A 17738-nucleotide genomic window follows, 5' to 3' on the forward strand; every position below is an offset into this window, starting at 1 on the left:
TTCTTTCCTACAGAAATCAATACAATGAGTAGTCGATTAGTAACTAGTAATACGGTAATCCTTTGAATCAACAGATTATCCAACCGTTTATTGTTGATGGTTAATAATCAAAGGAGAAACAAAGGACTAACCGCAACTCCAAAGAGGGCTGGACAACTGGCAAACCCACAAAACTAAACAAATCCAGCGGGAAAAGGGAGAAGTCCTTCCTCCCAGCGATTTGAAATTTAAAATTGGTCAAATTTGGAATTGGTAATAGATGTTTGACTTTTTCTACAGCGGCATTGTGTATTATATGATGTTTCCTCCTTCCAGATCCGGCAGTCTGCGAGCCCATGGCTTTCCCCTGCCACTACCTGCTGCTGGTAATCTCCTGCTCAGGGGTAGGCTGGAGCTCAGGCTCGCTGTGCCCCCTCAGCCCTCTCACCTCCCCCAGCGCAGGGAGAGCAGGACGACCAGAGGCTGGTTCCACTGTGTACCACTAGAGGTCGCTGCCGCACCTATACTGGCCGGGAGTGGCCGGGAGGTTGATGACACCGACACAGAATAATACTGGGTGTGGGTGTTCAAACACCGGGCTTACTGCTCGTGTTAAAGGTCAGAATACAACTTTGGTCTTGTCACCATGGTGATCAACAGATCATCCTTTTATTGTCTCAATTTAGATTGTTTGTGACCTTACTCAAATTAAGGTCAGCACGTTAGTAAAGCTATCACAGTAACCGTCACATAAGACACACTATGGTCTACATAGAAAAATATGGATTTTCTTTCTCTAGCTATATACTAGGGGCCTGCATCATAGGGTTAGGGTTACCCTAACCCTAGTCAGATGTTCTTTATTAAATTATATTGTGTCTGTAAAAAGTCTTTGGACCACTTTGTTTCAGTGTTGTCAATATTTAACCTTCCCGTAATTACTGCATTGCTGCTTTTACTTTTACCATTGTAACTCTTTGATATTCTAATGAAGGCGGATTCAACCTGGGAGGAGCATGAGATTACAAACACAGTCATTATGAATAACCATTAACTAGCAAACCCTTGGAAGGAGTGAGAGAGAGTGGTTGAGTTAATCAGAGAGAGAGCGAGAGAGAGATCAGGGTAAAGGTTACTACTTTTTTCTGTGATTTGCGGAAGTGAAATAAAGTGAAACTAGCTGTATAATGTCATGGCAAGCATAGCTAAGCAGTTTTCAAAGTCTTTCAAATACCATCAAGGCATCATGGATTCTATATTCTCCGAAGTGTACTTGTGTGCCATGTGGATTATGTGAACTTTAAACTTCCTTGAGAGCTCTCTCTCTCTTTATCTCCAGGACTGGTGGCTGTGAGGAATACACAGAAGACGTGGAGGAAGTGAGGAAACTGCAGGATCAAACCAAATCTATAAGCAACATTTCAACATCTTTGTTGAAAACCCTATAGTTTCCGCCATTATATTGGTCTTGTTTTAAATATGAAAGCGTCTGGATAAAATCCAGCACAACGAGGAAGGTAAGATCCAACATTGTGCTACATTGTCAAAACTAAATTAAATTGCAAAATGACAAATATATGTGTGTACCCCTAAGTTTAATGTTAATGTGTGAGCAGGCACAAACAGCTATTATTTTTTTTATTTATGCATTCTGATCATAGTTTTTATTCTAAAGGATGACTCAGAACATGTTCCAGGAAGGCTTGCATCAGGTGTTCGTCAGGGAGACTCAGAGCGAGCGGCCGCCTCCTGAAGCCAGCAATGAGGGGGACCTGAGAGACGCCAGGATCCGGCGCTGGTTCGGGACGGTGGTCGGCAGCAGAGTCTGTGTCACTGGGGTACAGGCCTACTTCTGTACAGTCCTACTTCTGTACAGGCCTACTTCTGTACAGGCCTACTTCTGTACAGTCCTACTTCTGTACAGTCCTACTTCTGTACAGGCCTGCTTCTGTTCAGTCCTACTTCTGTACAGGCCTACTTCTGTACAGTCCTACTTCTGTACAGTCCTACTTCTGTACAGGCCTACTTCTGTACAGTCCTACTTCTGTTCAGTCCTACTTCTGTACAGTCCTACTTCTGCACAGTCCTACTTCTGTACAGTCCTACTTCTGTACAGTCCTACTTCTGTACAGGCCTACTTCTGTACAGTCCTACTTCTGTACAGTCCTACTTCTCATGAATCTTAAATGCAGAAAATGGAAACTAAGTCTATTTGAACACAAGATGTCCCACTTTATCTCCCATCCAGGCGACTCAGGCGGTCTCTGCCCTGGCCTGCATACTATCCACAGTTACCTATTCCTGTGTGAGCTTCAACTGCTCCATGAGCATGACCATGCCGGTGTGGTCCAGCGTGTTTGTAAGGTTGTTTATAACGCGCAGAGGGGTCGTTCAAAGAGAGGACCCCTACTGCCCATTGGTTACGGATCAGATCATGCATCGATTCAGCAAAACAAGAATCAACAAACATGTTTCTCTGTTCCAGTATCTAGGCACAGGGGCTTTGGCTCTACTTCTCCCCAAGAAACCGACCAAAATGCGGGTAAAGCCTTGAAGTCTCTTCTCTCTTCCCTTTTATTGTAATACATTATATTGTATCATGTGTATGCATGTGTAATCGATCAAATGATCTATCCATCTATCTGTCATTATTGTGGACAGGTGGCCGCACTGATGGTCCTCAACCTCTTCAGTTTCCTGCTGGGATTCAGTGCTCTGCTGTCCTTCGCTGTGAACTCTGTGCACGCAGTAGCTCTCAAGACAAACCATCAAGTAAGGCACCGTGCTGCCGTACCGCCCCAAAGTCTCAAAGTGCTGGAAGAAAAGATGCATGATATAGCCTTCCCAATCTAATGTCTACTTTGATATTATGGGGAACATGCATAAATGAAGATCACATTTCGATTGTTGGACATATTTAGTTCTACTGTGTTTGAGGATCTAAAAGTAACGCTGTTGTCTGTTGTTCTGCCTTCTGCCAGCGGATTGGATCGCGTGTAGCCGAGGGCAGCTCTATAACCTTCACTGGGCTGTGTCTGCTGGCGTCCCTCTACACCCTGTTCCTGACCTGGAGGGGCCTACGTCGCTACAGCGCTCCCAACTCTCAGACCTACGGCCCAGTACCACAGGTCAGTACCCCCCGAGACAACACCTCTCAGACCTACACCCCTAACACAGGTCAGTACCCCCCGAGACAACACCTCTATGACCTACAGCCCCTAACATAGGTCAGTACCCCCCGAGACAACACCTCTATGACCTCAGCCCCTAACATAGGTCAGTACCCCCCGAGACAACACCTCTCAGACCTACAGCCCCTAACATAGGTCAGTACCCCCCTAAACAACACCTCTATGACCTACAGCCCCTAACATAGGTCAGTACCCCCCTAAACAACACCTCTATGACCTACAGCCCCTAACATAGGTCAGTACCCCCCTAAACAACACCTCTATGACCTACAGCCCCTAACATAGGTCGGTACCCCCCTAAACAACTCCTCTATGACCTACAGCCCCTATCATGGGTCAGTACCCCCCGAGACAACACCTCTATGACCCACAGCCCCTAACACAGGTCAGTACCCCCCGAGACAACACCTCTATGACCTACAGCCCCTAACATAGGTCAGTACCCCCCTAAACAACACCTCTATGACCAACAGCCCCTAACATAGGTCAGTATCACCCTAAACAACTCCTCTATGACCTACAGCCCCTAACATAGGTCAGTACCCCCCGAGACAACACCTCTATGACCAACAGCCCCTAACATAGGTCAGTACCCCCCTAAACAACTCCTCTATGACCTACAGCCCCTAACACAGGTCGGTATACCCCTAAACTAAAGTCAGACACAGCGATCTATAGAGTTGAATTGCAGTAGTAGAAGGTACTTTGTGAGGTAAATGGTGTGTGTTGATCTTGTTGGTTGTTTCTTGTTTCCGGCAGCATCTCGATGAAGGCACATCTCCGCTACTGGCGCAAGCGGAGCTTGGCCTTTAGATCCAGCTGTTGAAGAGGACTCTGTGGCCCCTTGGTGCGTGTGGGGGCGCTGGCGGGGTCTCGGTGGTGCAACGAGGCCAGGGCGGGGGTCAGGTGCCAAGGCTGCACAGTGACAGGGCTGAGCAGGACAAGAGCAATAGAACAACTAGATACATGTTTACAGAACAGCCAAAGAGGGAGAAATGAACAGTTTGTAAGTTATGGTGAAAAAATATCATCAATTATAAAACCACTCCACGTTTCTATCTCTCAAAATAAAAAAACGATGTTGTGTCATGACAAGCAAATGGAAATGGGCTGTTCTTGAATGAATGAATTACAACCCACTCTGTAAAGAGTACCACTAGAGGGCAGTCATCATCTGTTTAGCTCCTGTATGACACAAAACACATTTAGGTCAAATACTTTGCAATCTAAAAAGTCCCCCAGAGTCATAAATAGTCATGTCCAGTTTATTTTCGAAGCCCCTCCGAGTGAGGGTCTCAGAGGATTTCACAGGCCCAGATTTGATGAAGATACCTAAACCCACAAAAGTCCTCAACTTAATCTATAGGATTCCGAAGATGTTTCACCTACTTATCCAGAAACAACTCAAAATCTCGAAAATCTCGTAATAATTAACTCAAAAGAGATGCAAGACCATTTAGTCCAGCAGAGAGTTTGTAGTTCAACCCTGCGCCTTTCACATTAATCGGCTTAAGTAGAGCTTTTCAATCGTGTCCAGGTAGGCTGGACATGAGACAAAAGAGTTGTACCCCTGGCTAATCACTGTGTATATGTGTGTGTGTGAGAGAGCTAGAGCGAGAGAGAGAGTGAGTGAGTGAGAGAGAGCTGCGTAAGAGTGTAAGAAGGAACCAGTTTCTCACGGCATACAGGGTTAACAGCTTCCAGCTGTCCTCCGCTTGGCAGCGAAGCTACGGGAACACTGTGGGGAGAGAGGGAGGGAGAGAGAGAGGGAGAGGGGGAGGGAGGGAGAGGGGGAGAGGGAGAGGGAGGGAGAGGGGGAGAGGGAGAGAGAAAGAGGGTGAGAGAGAGAGGGAGGGAGAGAGAGAGAGAGAGAGAGAGAGAGAGAGAGAGAGAGAGAGAGGGGGAGAGGGCGAAGAAGGGAGAGAGAGAGAGAGGAAGGGAGAGAGAAGGAGAGAGAGAGAGCAGAGAGAGGGTGAGAGAGACGGAGAGAGAGAGAGAGAGAGAGAGAGAGAGAGAGAGAGAGAGGGGGGAGAGAGAGAGAGAGAGAGAGAGAGAGAGAGAGAGAGAGAGAGAGAGAGAGAGAGAGAGAGAGAGGTCCGCTAGCTAAATGTATGAGGCAGAGGAAATGAAGGAGGGGCCAGGGGAAGAGTCGATCTCTTACTCAATCGAGCAGCATCTTTGTGTTTCTGGAGTTCACAAATCACTTCTTGCATATACACTTCATGATAGAATGTTCAGAGGTCTCTTCTGTGTTGTAACCCACTACGCACACTACCCCCCCCCCCCCCCCCCCACACACACACACACATGAATACATCCACACAAACAAACACACATAAATGCATACACACACGCGCACACACCACATACACATAAATAATAATACATGCACCCACACACATAACATCCTTACACTCACACACACACACACACACACATACAAATACATCCACACACAACAGACATACAAATACAGATACACAACCCACACACACAAACAAAAGCACACACACAGTCTGTTGCATGTATATGCCTTTTTTTCTCAACTCATTAATGGTTTTAATAGAATCAAATCATTCTTTTTTTGAGACGCCGGGTTGTGTGTGTAAAGGATAGTCTTTAGGTGGGTGTGGGAATCCCTCGAGGACCATTTGTAATGCGAACGCTGGCCTGTGTGAGACGATGTGTGGGTGAGTGTGTCGACGCTGAGAGGGAGTGCTCTGGGAGCCTCCTTTGATTTGGGATCTGGCTTCACTGACTCAGAGCCGGGATAAAGCGAGCCAGACAATGCTAGTGAGATAAAGTTAGCATTTCAAAGAATGAGTCAGTAATGAGTAACGAGCAAAGGGGGTTGGTCGAAGTGACGATGAATGACGCAGGATCACCTGGAGAGCAGGATTACTCAAGTGACCACCGGTGCACACACAAAAGCACACACAAACACAGACAAACACACACGCAAACACACAGAAAATAATTACATCTGTCATATTGAGAACATTCAGCAATAATTTATTTTCATAATCTCAAGAACCACCAAGTCTTCTCATCTGGAAAATTCATTATCAGTTGCCAACAACACAGTTTTGAAAAATGTAAAGTTACTATACAAATTCTTAATAGAAAAAATGAATAAATTAACTGTGGAATTTAGTTATTTTTTTTGTCAATTCCACATTTTTTTAAACCTACAACACCATTGATGTCTGGTTACAGTTCAACAGAAGTGATCAAATCTGGTTACATGCTCTATTGTTTGGTAGAATAAGTCTTCTACTATTAAACTGTAAGTTAAAATAAGCTTGGTTCTGCACATCTGGTTTGGAATCTATAGTTTACATTGAAGGGTAGTCTAACTCCTACGTGACTTAGCAGTAACTGGTCATTTTGTAGCACCTGAAAGGGTTGTTACGATGTCAGAAATCAAACAAACAATACTGGTTTCGTATAAAATGGGGTATTGTTAAAACAGTGGTGAATGTTAAAAACCCCCACAAAACCGTACGGCGTCCCTCCATACATACGGAAAAAGACTGATAAAAGTTAGTTTTATCCTTTTCTCAGACTATATATATATATATATATATAAAAAAAACACCCTCATATGTCGCTATAAAGTACAGAAAGTATGGCATGTTTAGACCTAAAGGGAGGGACAGTACATCACACTTCATCACGTTGAGCTCAGAGGTCAGAGTTCACCACAAGGACAAAGGTCAAGGTTCGAATAGTGTATAAAGACGCGCTCGTTGTGGAGCAGAGAAGGCAGATGCTGGATAACTTTTAGAGGGCGGGGCTGGGGGCGGGGCGGGGCAGAGGAGGGGGCGGAGCTTATCTCTAGCTTGCCTGGCAGGACATGCACGGGTTCATGGCAGACAGTGGTCTCTACGGGGGGGGGGGGGGGGGCTGGATGCATGGGTGCTGCGGCTCTGAGGCGGGGGGGCTGCGAGAGGGTGGGCCAGGCCGGGCCGGGGGGGTCGCAGCAGTCCATTTTTGGGGGGGCTTCATTCCTTTTTCTTTTTTTTACTAACTACCTAAGTCATCTCACAGAGCACCTGCGGGACAAGTCAAACAGAACCAGCCATGCAGAGTCTGGTCCCAACGTCTCACGCTGGGTCGAGGAACACGGACAGGATGACGCACGCTTTACAACAATGACACGTGGGACACGTTGAGAAACAAACAGGCCGGTGGCTTTCCTGTGTCAGTGCTGTGAAATCGGGTGAAAGCAGACCATAATATATATCTTAGGGATGGGTGCAAAGGCTTTTCCATAAAGCATGAGTCACTATCTTTCGTGGGTGAAACCATGCAAAATTATGTTTTCGTTTGAGGGGAGCTCGGCCGATTTCATGCGCCGTTTTCAAACTAAGTGTGCTCTTAATTCCCTTTGAGGTCAGGATTTGCATCGACACTAAATTAAGTCGTAGGCCTAAGTTGGAGCTCACAGCAATGCGTTCAACCCCATTAAGAGATGCCTCCCTGACCACTAAAACTGTGTTTGTCTTGTGCTTCAAAACCAAAGAGAGAACCTATGTTTCCCGTACGCAAATAAACTTGGGTTTAATACCAGGTAATGATAAGACTGTTTGTTTAGTTACACAACGGGCACGTTTGTATCCTTAATGACAGTACAAGCTTGAAGCACCAACCTTCTTTGGCACTGATAAGCCAACATTAGTATGTGCTTCAACTATAATCATGTGTCGTGCTAGTCAGACTGTGTGTGCGTGTGGGTGTGTGTGTGTCTGGGTCAGAGCACTGTGATTATACAGTTGACCGGGCCTAGACCTTCAGGATCAACCGACTGTTTTACTGCACTGACCTGCAGATGATGTGTACAGACGACTAGCAAATGGAAAGACAGACCAACAGAGTGACCCACAGACAGAGGGGCAAACGTGTAGTCCGATTTTCAAGAGCCTACTGCACTCTGCATCGCAATACCAGTCTCGTTCCACGACTCATTGACTGACTTAACATTTCTGTTAACACTAATATATGTTTGTATAAGGGGCTGTCAATTGCTTTTTTTTTATTGAGTTGTTAAGTACAATGAAAGAGATGTTTTCCACGATGTCTCCTCACCACAGAGTCCCAGATGCCTGAACAGATCAAGAAACACAAAACATAGACAATATACACAAACCACTGAGACACACACACTCACACTAGGGCTGCTCGATTATCGGAAAAATCCTAATCACGATTAATTAGGTCAATATTGAAATCACGATTATTCAAACGATTATTTTTGAGTTTGAAAACATGTTGTATTTATTCAGCATGTCTCTTCCAAAAATAACTTTGGAACTGAGATCTTTCAAATTTCCCCTTAAAAATTACACAAAATGGTCAAAAAGAAAAGGTTCCAATCCAGTATAAAATACAGATATGTATCCAGCTGTTCTGCCCTTTCTATATAACATAAAAAAATCAAAAAGAAAAACGTGATCATGTTAATTTTGTGATTGTTTGAAGCTAAAATCAAAATCGCGATCAAAATTCGATTATTCGCCCAGCCCTAAATCACACTCATACACACACACACACACACACACACACACACACACACACACACACACACACACACACACACACACACACACACACACACACACACACACACAAATGAGCGTTTACTGCCAGCCCAAACCCTTCGCTGCAGTAACAGGCTTTCGTCTCCGAGCCACAAAGGGTGTTTCATGGTGTACCAAAGCCTGTTTCTCACCCATGCACTGCATGCACTGCTACGTGTGTTATTGCTACAGCCCTCCTTCCCACAAAGCCATCCAGCCGCCCACAAACAGAAGCTAGCCGTGTTGTTGTTGTCATCCTGTTAGCGTGTTAGCCTCCAGTGGGCCGGTAGTCAGATGGGTCGGTGTACGTGCCCCGAGCTGCTGTGGGGTCCATCCGTCTGCTGGATCTTTGGTTGGCGGGGGATGTCATGAAACAGAGCAACTCGACCTTGGTTTTTTCGTATCGTTATGTCGAACATACAGATTGTAAAGAAAAGCACGGAGGAACGGAAAAGAAAAAGAAAGACTGAACGGGGAACCCAAACCTAGCTATGGGGGCGGGACGTGTGTAGAAAGACGGTGGCTCAACTCCAGCAGGGGTCCCTCTGCCTGTGGGCAGCACTGGTCGAGGCTCAGAGGACAAAGGTCAAAGGTCAAAGGTTCGCTGGAAAACGGGGTCCGGGTGAGCGCGGGGGGGGTGTGTCTGTGAATATGTGTGTTGTGTCTCGTGAAGCCTTTTGCCTCAGAAAGCGTTTCCTCTCTCTTAACGTTCAGCCCTCGTTGAAAGGCGCACTTTCTGATCACCAAGCACAAGGAGTTCGGGGTTGGGTTGGGGGGAGGGCTGGGGTCAAAGTTCAAGATCGGAGTGTCTCTGGTTGTCTATCTGCCCCCCCTCATCCCCCCCCCCCCCCCCCCCCTCCCATGAAGTAGTCCCTGAAGCCCAGGAGCCCCCCCCTGCTCAGTACGGCCGTCTGAAGAGCGAGCAGAGAGAGAGAGAGAGAGAGAGAGAGAGAGAGAGAGAGAGAGAGAGAGAGAGAGAGAGAGAGAGAGAGAGAGAGAGAGAGATGGGGGGGGGGGGGGGTTCTAAAGACGTGGTCATCCAGCGGGTGGTGCCGATGGGAGCAGTGATGGACAGTGGGGGGTGGGGGGGCGGTGATGGGGGGGGGGGGGGGGCAGTAGCCGAGGTGGACGAGGGCAGCAGAGGGGCTCAGACCAGGGTCCCGGGTTTGGCCTGCTCCGTTCCGTACCACGGCTGCGTTTCGGCCAGCTCCGGGCCCAGCGGGCTGCCGGGGAAACAGCGGTCGCCGAAGGACCTGGGAGGGGGGGAGGGGGGGGGACACAAGAGACCTTTAGGCACGACGGACCGCCCTGAGGTCAGGGGTCAAACACAACGTCTCTGATCAAACTTGTTGGGGTTCGTTCCACAGAGCGGGATCGGCAGAGCGAGCGGTGAGGTGAGCGTTCAGGAGCAGTGCGGCGCAGAGAGCCGGAGACGTGTGACCGGGCGAGAGGCCCGCGCCGAGCAGAGCACAGAGCAGAGAGCATGCAGGGTAGAGAGACCGCAGGCCCCCCCCAGTACAGCCCCTCTTCTGACAGGGAGAGCCAAATAGTGAGCCCACCTATTTCCAGCCCTTTGTTTCGGGGGGGACAATGGCGTGCCAAATAAGCAACCGGTTAAACTAGGTCATCGAATGGCGTTTTTTTTTCTTTTCGATTACCAGCTCAACTCGACTCGTCTCTGCGCCACTCGCCACTCTACTGGCTGTTGGTATCGGGTTTCCAACGGCAGATACTGCCGCCCGATGATACAATCTCAGTGTCGTGTTCGTCACAGTGATGACGCTGCAGTGAGGTCATCTCCAACACACAAAGGAACAATAGAGGCCGTAGTGCAGGATTTCCCGTGATGTGCAACGATGACGCCATAGGGACGTTTTTATTAACCATTCTCTCTGACCAATCAGTATTCTGTACCCAAACATGCGAGCGGAAGTAGAGTCGAGTAGAGTCCAGCATTCGGAAGCTAACGATCAGCGGAGCAGAGCCATAAGGTTGCCTTGTTGGCTGTGGGAACGCTTCGTGGCTACGGATGTGGTGATCCGACGCTGAGGTGTCTCTAGTGTCGCCAGGTTATTGTGCTTTAGTGTGTGTCTAGGTCTGGGGAGGCGTCCTAGGCAGTACCTCTATGCATCAGAGCTGGGTTGAGTGTGAGATTGACTGGCGTCGTCAGTAGGAGAGCTTTCAGCTGTAACTCTAAATCAGGAGAGAGGACACACACACACACACACACACACACACACACACACACATGCATGCATACGAACACACACACACAACGGAAGAAAGGTTAGTACAGGAATAAAGTGCGAGAGAGAGGAATATTAGGGTTAGGAATATTTGGGAGGAAGAAATATTTGCAGGACCGAGGAGTTAACAGATAAAAAGAGAGAAGTCATAGTGAGAGAGAGAGAGAGAGAGAGAGAGAGAGAGAGAGAGAGAGAGAGAGAGAGAGAGAGAGAGAGAGAGAGAGAGAGAGAGAGAGAGAGAGGGGGGGAGAGAGAGAGAGAGAGAGAGAGAGAGAGAGAGAGAGAGAGAGAAGGACAGTGGCGTGCAGATGAACAAGCAAGTAATTAAATAGGCGAAAGGAATGAACCTATTATACATATGAGAAAAAGATTGAGAGAAAATTTAAATAAACAAAGACCAGATTAAAACCATTCCTTGGGTTTAGTTGGTAAAGATAATTAAAAGTCCTTGGAACCAGAAGTAGGAAGACAGATGAAATAGATACTGAGGTGGAGGTTTCCACATCTAGATGGGCCATGAACCAGACGCAGACAGACAGAAAGCTGTTTGCTTTTTTGGATTGGTCGGTTTGTTTGTGTACGTATGTGGTTTGTGTATGTGTGTTTGCGTATGTGTGTGTGTGTGTGTGTGGGGGTGTGCATGTGCGTGTGTGTGTGGTGTGCTGGATTTGGTTTTGTGTGTGTGTGCATGTGTATGTGTGTGTGGTGTGTTTGATTTGGTTTTGTGTGTGTGTGTGCATCTGCATGTGTGTGGTGTGTTTGTTTGGTTTTGTGTGTGTGTGTGTGTGTGTGTGTGTGTGTGTGTGTGTGTGTGTGTGTGTGTGTGTGTGTGTGTGTGTGTGTGTGTGTGTGTCTGTGTGTGTGTGTGTGTGTGTGTGTGTGTGGGTCTTACCCGCTCTGCCAGTTGAGAATGTGTTGTGGGCTACAAGGGGGAGTGGGCGTGGCCACCAGCTCGCTGGAGGGAGTCATACTCCTCTGACTGTGTGGGGAGGCAGCTACGGAGAGAGAAACACACCAAACTTCATGAAACACAGAAAACAAACAACAGATTCACCTTCACCATTTACAACCAATAGCAACAGATACACGGACGGACTGGATGCTTTATCGTCGCTTTCCTAAACTCCAACTGTAGCTGCTGCTCTCCATCCCGACACCTAAACGTACTAGTTTCTATATGTACCCATCATTTCAAACAGTACTGGTGAAGTATGTAAGAGTTAAACCACATGGGGGGGGGGGGGGGGGGGGTTGGTATTGGAAAGTAATGAACGACGTTGATGTGGCCGAGGTGAAGCCCAGTTTGCTACCAACGACAGAGTACATTTCTCTCCAATAACCGGCTCCTCAGAGAGTTCATTCCAGCACATTACCACAGTAACCAACAAATATATACGTTTCTCTCATCATAAGTAACTAATGCTGTGAGCATATTGCTGCTTTGAGACCAAAAAAAATTGCGTTGTCGAGGAAACATCTGGTCGATGGTTCTGCTTGACTGTTGTTTTTAATTTTGGATTTGCAGCCCATTGAACTTTTAAAAGTCAACTGGGTCTTTAAAAAAAAAAATGCACACCCATGGAAAGTTTTTAACCAATCAGGATCAAGTATTGAACAACGCGGAGGTGGAAGTAACAAGAAAGTCTGTCTAATTCCAGCTCCAGAATCACCAAAGAGGTCGAGGTCACGGGTCGGATTCCTTTGGCATTCCGACTCCGGCTCACACTGAGGTTTGGGGCGTGGTGGTCATGGTGACACAGAGCCCCCGGGGGGAGAGGGGGGGGGGTGGTGGCTCAGGGATCAGGTTACACACTCAGAGTGGAGGGTTTCCCCCTCCACAGGGTAAACACACAGGCCTCGTTGGCGCAGTAGGCAGCGCGTCAGTCTCATAATCTGAAGGTCGTGAGTTCGAGCCTCACACGGGGCACTGCTTTTCGTGGGGTGCGGGGAAAGTCTAACCTCCGGGCAAAAGATCTGGCGTCAGCAAGCTAGCACAACGCCCGATAGATCCCTCTTACAGAGGTGTCGCTCATAACACTAAGTTTCTGTGCCTTTTATGGACCTCAGCCCGGTTAGTAGACCAAACTTCACTAGATTAAGCCGCCTTTCCACCGCAGGAACTTTACCCCAGAAATAGGAATCTTTGCAGGAACTAAGTGTTTTTAACCAGGGTTTAAAAATAGTTCTGGGGACAGTACTCTACCCCAAAAGCGTCCCTAGGACTTCCCCAAGGGTCAGGGACCTCTGGGCTAGGGCTTGCAGTGCTGGACCTTTCTGATTGGTCCAAAAATCACAGTCAACAGAGCACACTCCCAGGCCTCGTTGGCGCAGTAGGCAGCGCGTCAGTCTCATAATCTGAAGGTCGTGAGTTCGAGCCTCACACGGGGCACTGCTTTTTGTTTGTGGGGGGGGGGACGTTTAACTTCCAGGCAATAGATTACTGCATTAGTATTCTAGGACGACACCCGATTTTCCCTTCTCACAATGCTGTCGCAGTGGGACCAAAGCATTGGTTCTCAAAGTGCGACCCGCGGGCCAATGGCGGCCCGCAGAAACATTTCTGGCGGCCAGCCATGACATACAGATGTAAATTATAAAACAATAAAAAGTCGTCTCTCTCTAGCTTTCAATTAAATCCTTCTACATTTGTTAGTTTTAACCCGACTGTACATTACTTTGAAAGGATGAACCTCAGTTTCGTGATTCAGACCTCACTTGACCTCACTCCCAGAGGTCCACGGGGCCAATGTTTTTTACACCACTGGGATGCTGACGGCGTTTCCCGCCAATTTCTTTATCCTTTGGCGGCCCTCAGTCAAATTTTTGGTTCCTAATTTGGCCCTCAGCTGTCAAAACTTTGAGAACCCCTGGACTAAGCCTTAGTTATTGTTGTACGTCAAAGCATGGCAGGGGGTTACGGACCCCTGGCATCCTTGCGGACCCTCCTTGCGTCCACCGCAAGGGCCAGACGTGCGCCTCCCAGAAATTGTAACCCGACGTAGACCCGACGCAGAACCAAAACAGGTTCACAACTGCGTCGAAGCGACTGCCTGGTCATTGCCTTGCGTCGTCAACGTGGAACCGTGACTAGGCCTTAACACAGGTGGCGCTCACAACACTAATTATCCCCACCTTTGATTTACCAGAGGATAATAGGACAAACTTCACCAGATTAAGCCGCTTTTCCACCGCAGGAACTTTACACCAGAACCAGGAACCTTTGCAGGAACTAAGTGTCTGTCCACCACAGGAACCAGGGTCTAGGAGAAGTTCCGGGGACATTATTTTACCCCACCAGAAAAGTCCCTGGGACATTCCAAAAGGTTCCGGGAACTTTGGGCTGGGGCTTGTAGCGCAGGACATTTATGATTGGTCCAAAAATCACAGTGAACCCAGGCCTCGTTGGCGCAGTAGGCAGCGCGTCAGTCTCATAATCTGAAGGTCGTGAGTTCGACCCTCACACGGGGCACTGCTTTTCGTGGGGTGCGGGGAAAGTACAACCTCCGGGCAAAAGATCTGGCGTCAGCAAGCTAGCACAAGGCCCGATAAATCCTTCTCACAGAAGTGTCGTTCATAACACTAACTTTCTGCGCCTCTTAAGGACCTCAGCCCGGTTAGTAGAACAAACTTCACTAGATTAAGCCGCTTTTCCACCGCAGGAACTTTACCCCAGAAATAGGAATCTTTGCAGGAACTAAGTGTTTTTTAACCAGGGTTTAAAATTAGCTCTGGGGACAGTACTCTACCCCCAAAAGCGTCCCTAGGACTTCCCCAAGGGTCAGGGACCTCTGGGCTGGGACTGACATTCCACATTCCACTGAGCACACTCTCAGGCCTCGTTGGCGCAGTAGGCAGCGCGTCAGTCTCATAATCTGAAGGTCGTGAGTTCGACCCTCACACGGGGCACTGCTTTTCGTGGGGTGTGAATGTGTCTCCCCAAATGTAGAGAAATGTAGTAAGCAAGTAAACTGAATTTGTAAATACAACTAGGTTTCTTATCTTTATAACAAACCTCGCGACAGTTTTACAACTTTATTTGTTTCGGCTGATTTATTCAATTACTAAGTGACAAATAAACTGGGTATAGCAACTCTAGTAACCCTAGAACCACCATTTTACAATTTTTTCAAATAAGATACTACGTGCTGGTTTATTTCTGCTTATACCATAGTTATACCAACAATAACCAGATTTTAGATTACTTTGATCTTTAGTTACTTCCATCTATTACATTTTCTGTTTTATTGTATTAATCAGCTGTATTTTAACTAACTCTAGCAGCCTAGAAACCACTAGTATTAGGGTATGCATACAGAATTTTGAAACGTGATGTAACTACTATACATCTAACTGCTTGCACTACCTAACTAGTACAAAGGAAAATATTAATATAGCCACTCTGAACTCGGTACCGTTGTTCTTTGAATTAGGTTGCGCAGCACTTATAGATAGACATTTTGCAGGTGTCCTAATTATCTAACTGCAGGTCAGCTGGTTTGACGTACCAAGGCACGGGGGAGTGGGTTAAACTAGTAGGTTAGTCTACTACCCGGGCCCTGACCCATAACCAGTTAGTGAGTGACACCAGCCTCACTTGTGGGTCCCTTAAGACGAGAGCTAAACAACTAAATGCAGAAAATGCAAAGGCGATGTCCTAATATGTGACGGATCGCCCGTCAGGGCCCAGAACTCCCAGCATGCACCGGGGGGCGGCGAAGGCGCTCACCTGGCGAGCACCTGGACAGCGTCCCCACGCGGCTCCCGCGGCCGTGTCCCAGGGTGCCTTGCTGCGAGCCCGTCTCCGACGCGTTGGACCCCGAGTGCGAGTGGCCCTTCTCCTTCAGGCTCCCCGACGACCGCTGGTACCAGCAGCGCAGCTCGTCCGACACGGCCACCCGGCCCCCCGCCCCTGCCGTCCCCCCTCCGCCCGCCCCGTCCCGCCCCAGCGAGGGAGTCCGTACGATCTGCGAGCGGGACGGCGTGAGCCGACCGCCGCCGCCCTCGGCGGCGCCGTCGTCGCCCGCCCCCCACGTCTCCTTGTACAGCCCCCCCGCCGTGTAGGAGCTGGAGGTCTTGAACTGGGCCTTGACGCTGTAGTGGCCCTCCTGGTCGCTCTCCAGGCTGCGCACCACCACGGGGTTGGGGCTGCCCTCCACGTACAGCGGGTACTCCTTGATGCGGTACTGGGAGGAGGGCTGCGACTGGCTGTGCATGTAGACCCCGTGGTGGCCGCCGGCCGAGCCGCCGCCGCCGCCGCCGCCGCCCGCGCCGCCACCGCCGCCGCAGCCGTTCTTGGCCGCCAGGTTGGGCATGGAGCCGGAGTTGGAGGAGCCCAGGTGGCCCGCGGACCTGGAGGGGGGGGGGGGAGGGAGAGTTAAACCCGGTAGACCAGGGGTCGGCAACCCTAGGCACGCGTGCCACCACTGGCACGGGGCAGCACAATCATTGGCACACTTAAAAGAAAAACCTATGTTGTGAGTAATAGAAAATAAAATATTTAAAATATGGTTGCAAGTGGTGTTGTTGCTGCATGCATCGCCCTCACATAGTTTTGCACAGCTGTACATGTCTTAAAGATATTGATGTGGATGGTTTCAACATTCTCATATATTTTTTTACATTTCTATTACAGTGCATATATGTTTTTGAATGAGTTTCTGAAAATTGTGTTTTAAAATGGGACATATGTAATTATAATTTGTAATCCCATGTTGCAAATATAACAACCAAAAAAACATTAAAAATGTTATTGTTATAATAAAATTGCATTTTTTTAGAATATAGCCACGCCGGCGCCCACCTGTGGCGCTGCCGCTGCCGCGCCTTGGAGGGGGAGTCCTCCCCCAGCGTGGAGTAGTTGGGGTTGCCCCCGGGGGCCAGGGGCCCGCCCCCCCCGGGGTAGTAGTGTTCGGAGCTGCTGTGGCTGGTGCAGGACGAGCAGTCGTCCAGGGGGTCCGAGCCGTTGGAGCGGCCGGGGCCCAGGAAGAAGTCGGGGCTGCCCGTCACAGCGCCCCCCGGGGGCCGGGGGTGGGAGGCCCCGGGGTCCGACGCCAGCAGCTTGCCCTGGGACTCCAGGCTGGAGCTGCGGTTCCTAAAGTGCTGGGCCAGGCTGTGCAGACGGGTGGGGCTGATGTCCACAGACCTGGGGGGGGGGAGGGAGGGAGGAGGGGGGAGGGGGGAGGAGGGGGGAGGAGGGGGGAGGGAGGAGGGAGGGAAACATTACATCACTGAGGTATGGAAGTGGTGCAGCTGAGTTGCAACTGAGAATACATTGCATGTCGGCTATATATTAACATGCATTGCATTACACACACACACACACACACACACGCACACACACACACACACACGCAACCTAAAAGGGATTGACCTTTGTATAGCTTATGTTGCCTCATGCCTTTGTTTCTTGTAATGTCATTTCCACTTGCACTTTAATGCACTTCTGCACCAGTCAGACTTCGGGTCGGATCAGTGTTTCACTCATCGCTCATGCCCGGCAGTTCATGAATGATTGAATCTCACTCTAACATCTCTCAAACATCCTGCTCAAAGTATGAAATGGAATGAAATAAAATGAATGTGTGTTTGATAGTTCGCAACTTAACGTTCTCAATGTCTTGACTCGGACCCGACGGATCAGAATTAAAGACCTTTACCCAAATGAACCTCCAATAAGGAACTTTGTCATTCATCTTTAAATGGGACATATCATACCACCAGGTGTGAGTGTGATTAGCCGTTAC

General features: G+C 48.7%; 2 protein-coding genes and 4 non-coding genes across 8 annotated transcripts in view; 5 read left to right on the forward strand and 1 right to left on the reverse strand.

Annotated features, from left to right (window-relative positions):
* The first annotated feature begins 154 nt into the window (after positions 1–154).
* si:dkey-30c15.13 (uncharacterized protein LOC558731 homolog) lies at positions 155–4265 on the forward strand. 3 transcript variants are annotated; one of them, XM_056599213.1, is made up of 8 exons: positions 155–597; positions 1319–1496; positions 1655–1817; positions 2228–2338; positions 2465–2521; positions 2641–2751; positions 2961–3107; positions 3930–4265. In XM_056599213.1, the coding sequence occupies exons 3-8, from the start codon at positions 1656–1658 to the stop codon at positions 3981–3983; spliced, it is 642 nt and encodes a 213-aa protein (XP_056455188.1). In that variant the 5' UTR covers positions 155–597; positions 1319–1496; position 1655; the 3' UTR covers positions 3984–4265. The 3 variants fall into 3 exon arrangements, with proteins under 3 accessions (XP_056455188.1, XP_056455187.1, XP_056455186.1); XM_056599212.1 differs by lacking the exon at positions 155–597 and adding an exon at positions 1058–1104; XM_056599211.1 differs by lacking the exon at positions 155–597 and having other exon boundaries at positions 1111–1496.
* A 5608-nt stretch (positions 4266–9873) lies between these two features.
* Positions 9874–17738, reverse strand: part of frmd4a (FERM domain containing 4A) — an 11253-nt gene continuing 3388 nt past the window's right edge. Inside the window, exons 6-9 of the mRNA XM_056598705.1 lie at positions 16796–17137; positions 15722–16344; positions 11888–11990; positions 9874–10002 (exon numbers count right to left, since the gene is read on the reverse strand). Of these exons, the coding sequence (XP_056454680.1) occupies positions 9897–10002; positions 11888–11990; positions 15722–16344; positions 16796–17137 (1174 nt within the window). The 3' untranslated portion in view covers positions 9874–9896. The remainder of the gene's footprint in view (positions 10003–11887; positions 11991–15721; positions 16345–16795; positions 17138–17738) is intronic.
* Positions 12850–12922, forward strand: trnam-cau (transfer RNA methionine (anticodon CAU)). The gene has a single exon. It is a non-coding gene; the product is annotated as a tRNA-Met (tRNA).
* trnam-cau (transfer RNA methionine (anticodon CAU)) lies at positions 13312–13384 on the forward strand. Its single transcript has one exon. It is a non-coding gene; the product is annotated as a tRNA-Met (tRNA).
* Positions 14392–14464, forward strand: trnam-cau (transfer RNA methionine (anticodon CAU)). Its single transcript has one exon. It is a non-coding gene; the product is annotated as a tRNA-Met (tRNA).
* On the forward strand, positions 14829–14901 carry trnam-cau (transfer RNA methionine (anticodon CAU)). Its single transcript has one exon. It is a non-coding gene; the product is annotated as a tRNA-Met (tRNA).

This window comes from Gadus chalcogrammus, chromosome 9 (genome assembly GCF_026213295.1).
Source record: "Gadus chalcogrammus isolate NIFS_2021 chromosome 9, NIFS_Gcha_1.0, whole genome shotgun sequence".
NCBI lineage: Eukaryota > Metazoa > Chordata > Actinopteri > Gadiformes > Gadidae > Gadus > Gadus chalcogrammus.

Excerpts from the sequence above, each read along its gene's own strand:
- si:dkey-30c15.13 (XM_056599213.1), top strand. The coding sequence starts at position 1,656 with ATGACTCAGAACATGTTCCAGGAAGGCTTGCATCAGGTGTTCGTCAGG. Across the intron at positions 1,818-2,227 it reads GCAGAGTCTGTGTCACTGGG|GCGACTCAGGCGGTCTCTGC; the intron begins GTACAGGCCTAC and ends TCTCCCATCCAG. Across the intron at positions 2,339-2,464 it reads CGGTGTGGTCCAGCGTGTTT|TATCTAGGCACAGGGGCTTT; the intron begins GTAAGGTTGTTT and ends TCTCTGTTCCAG.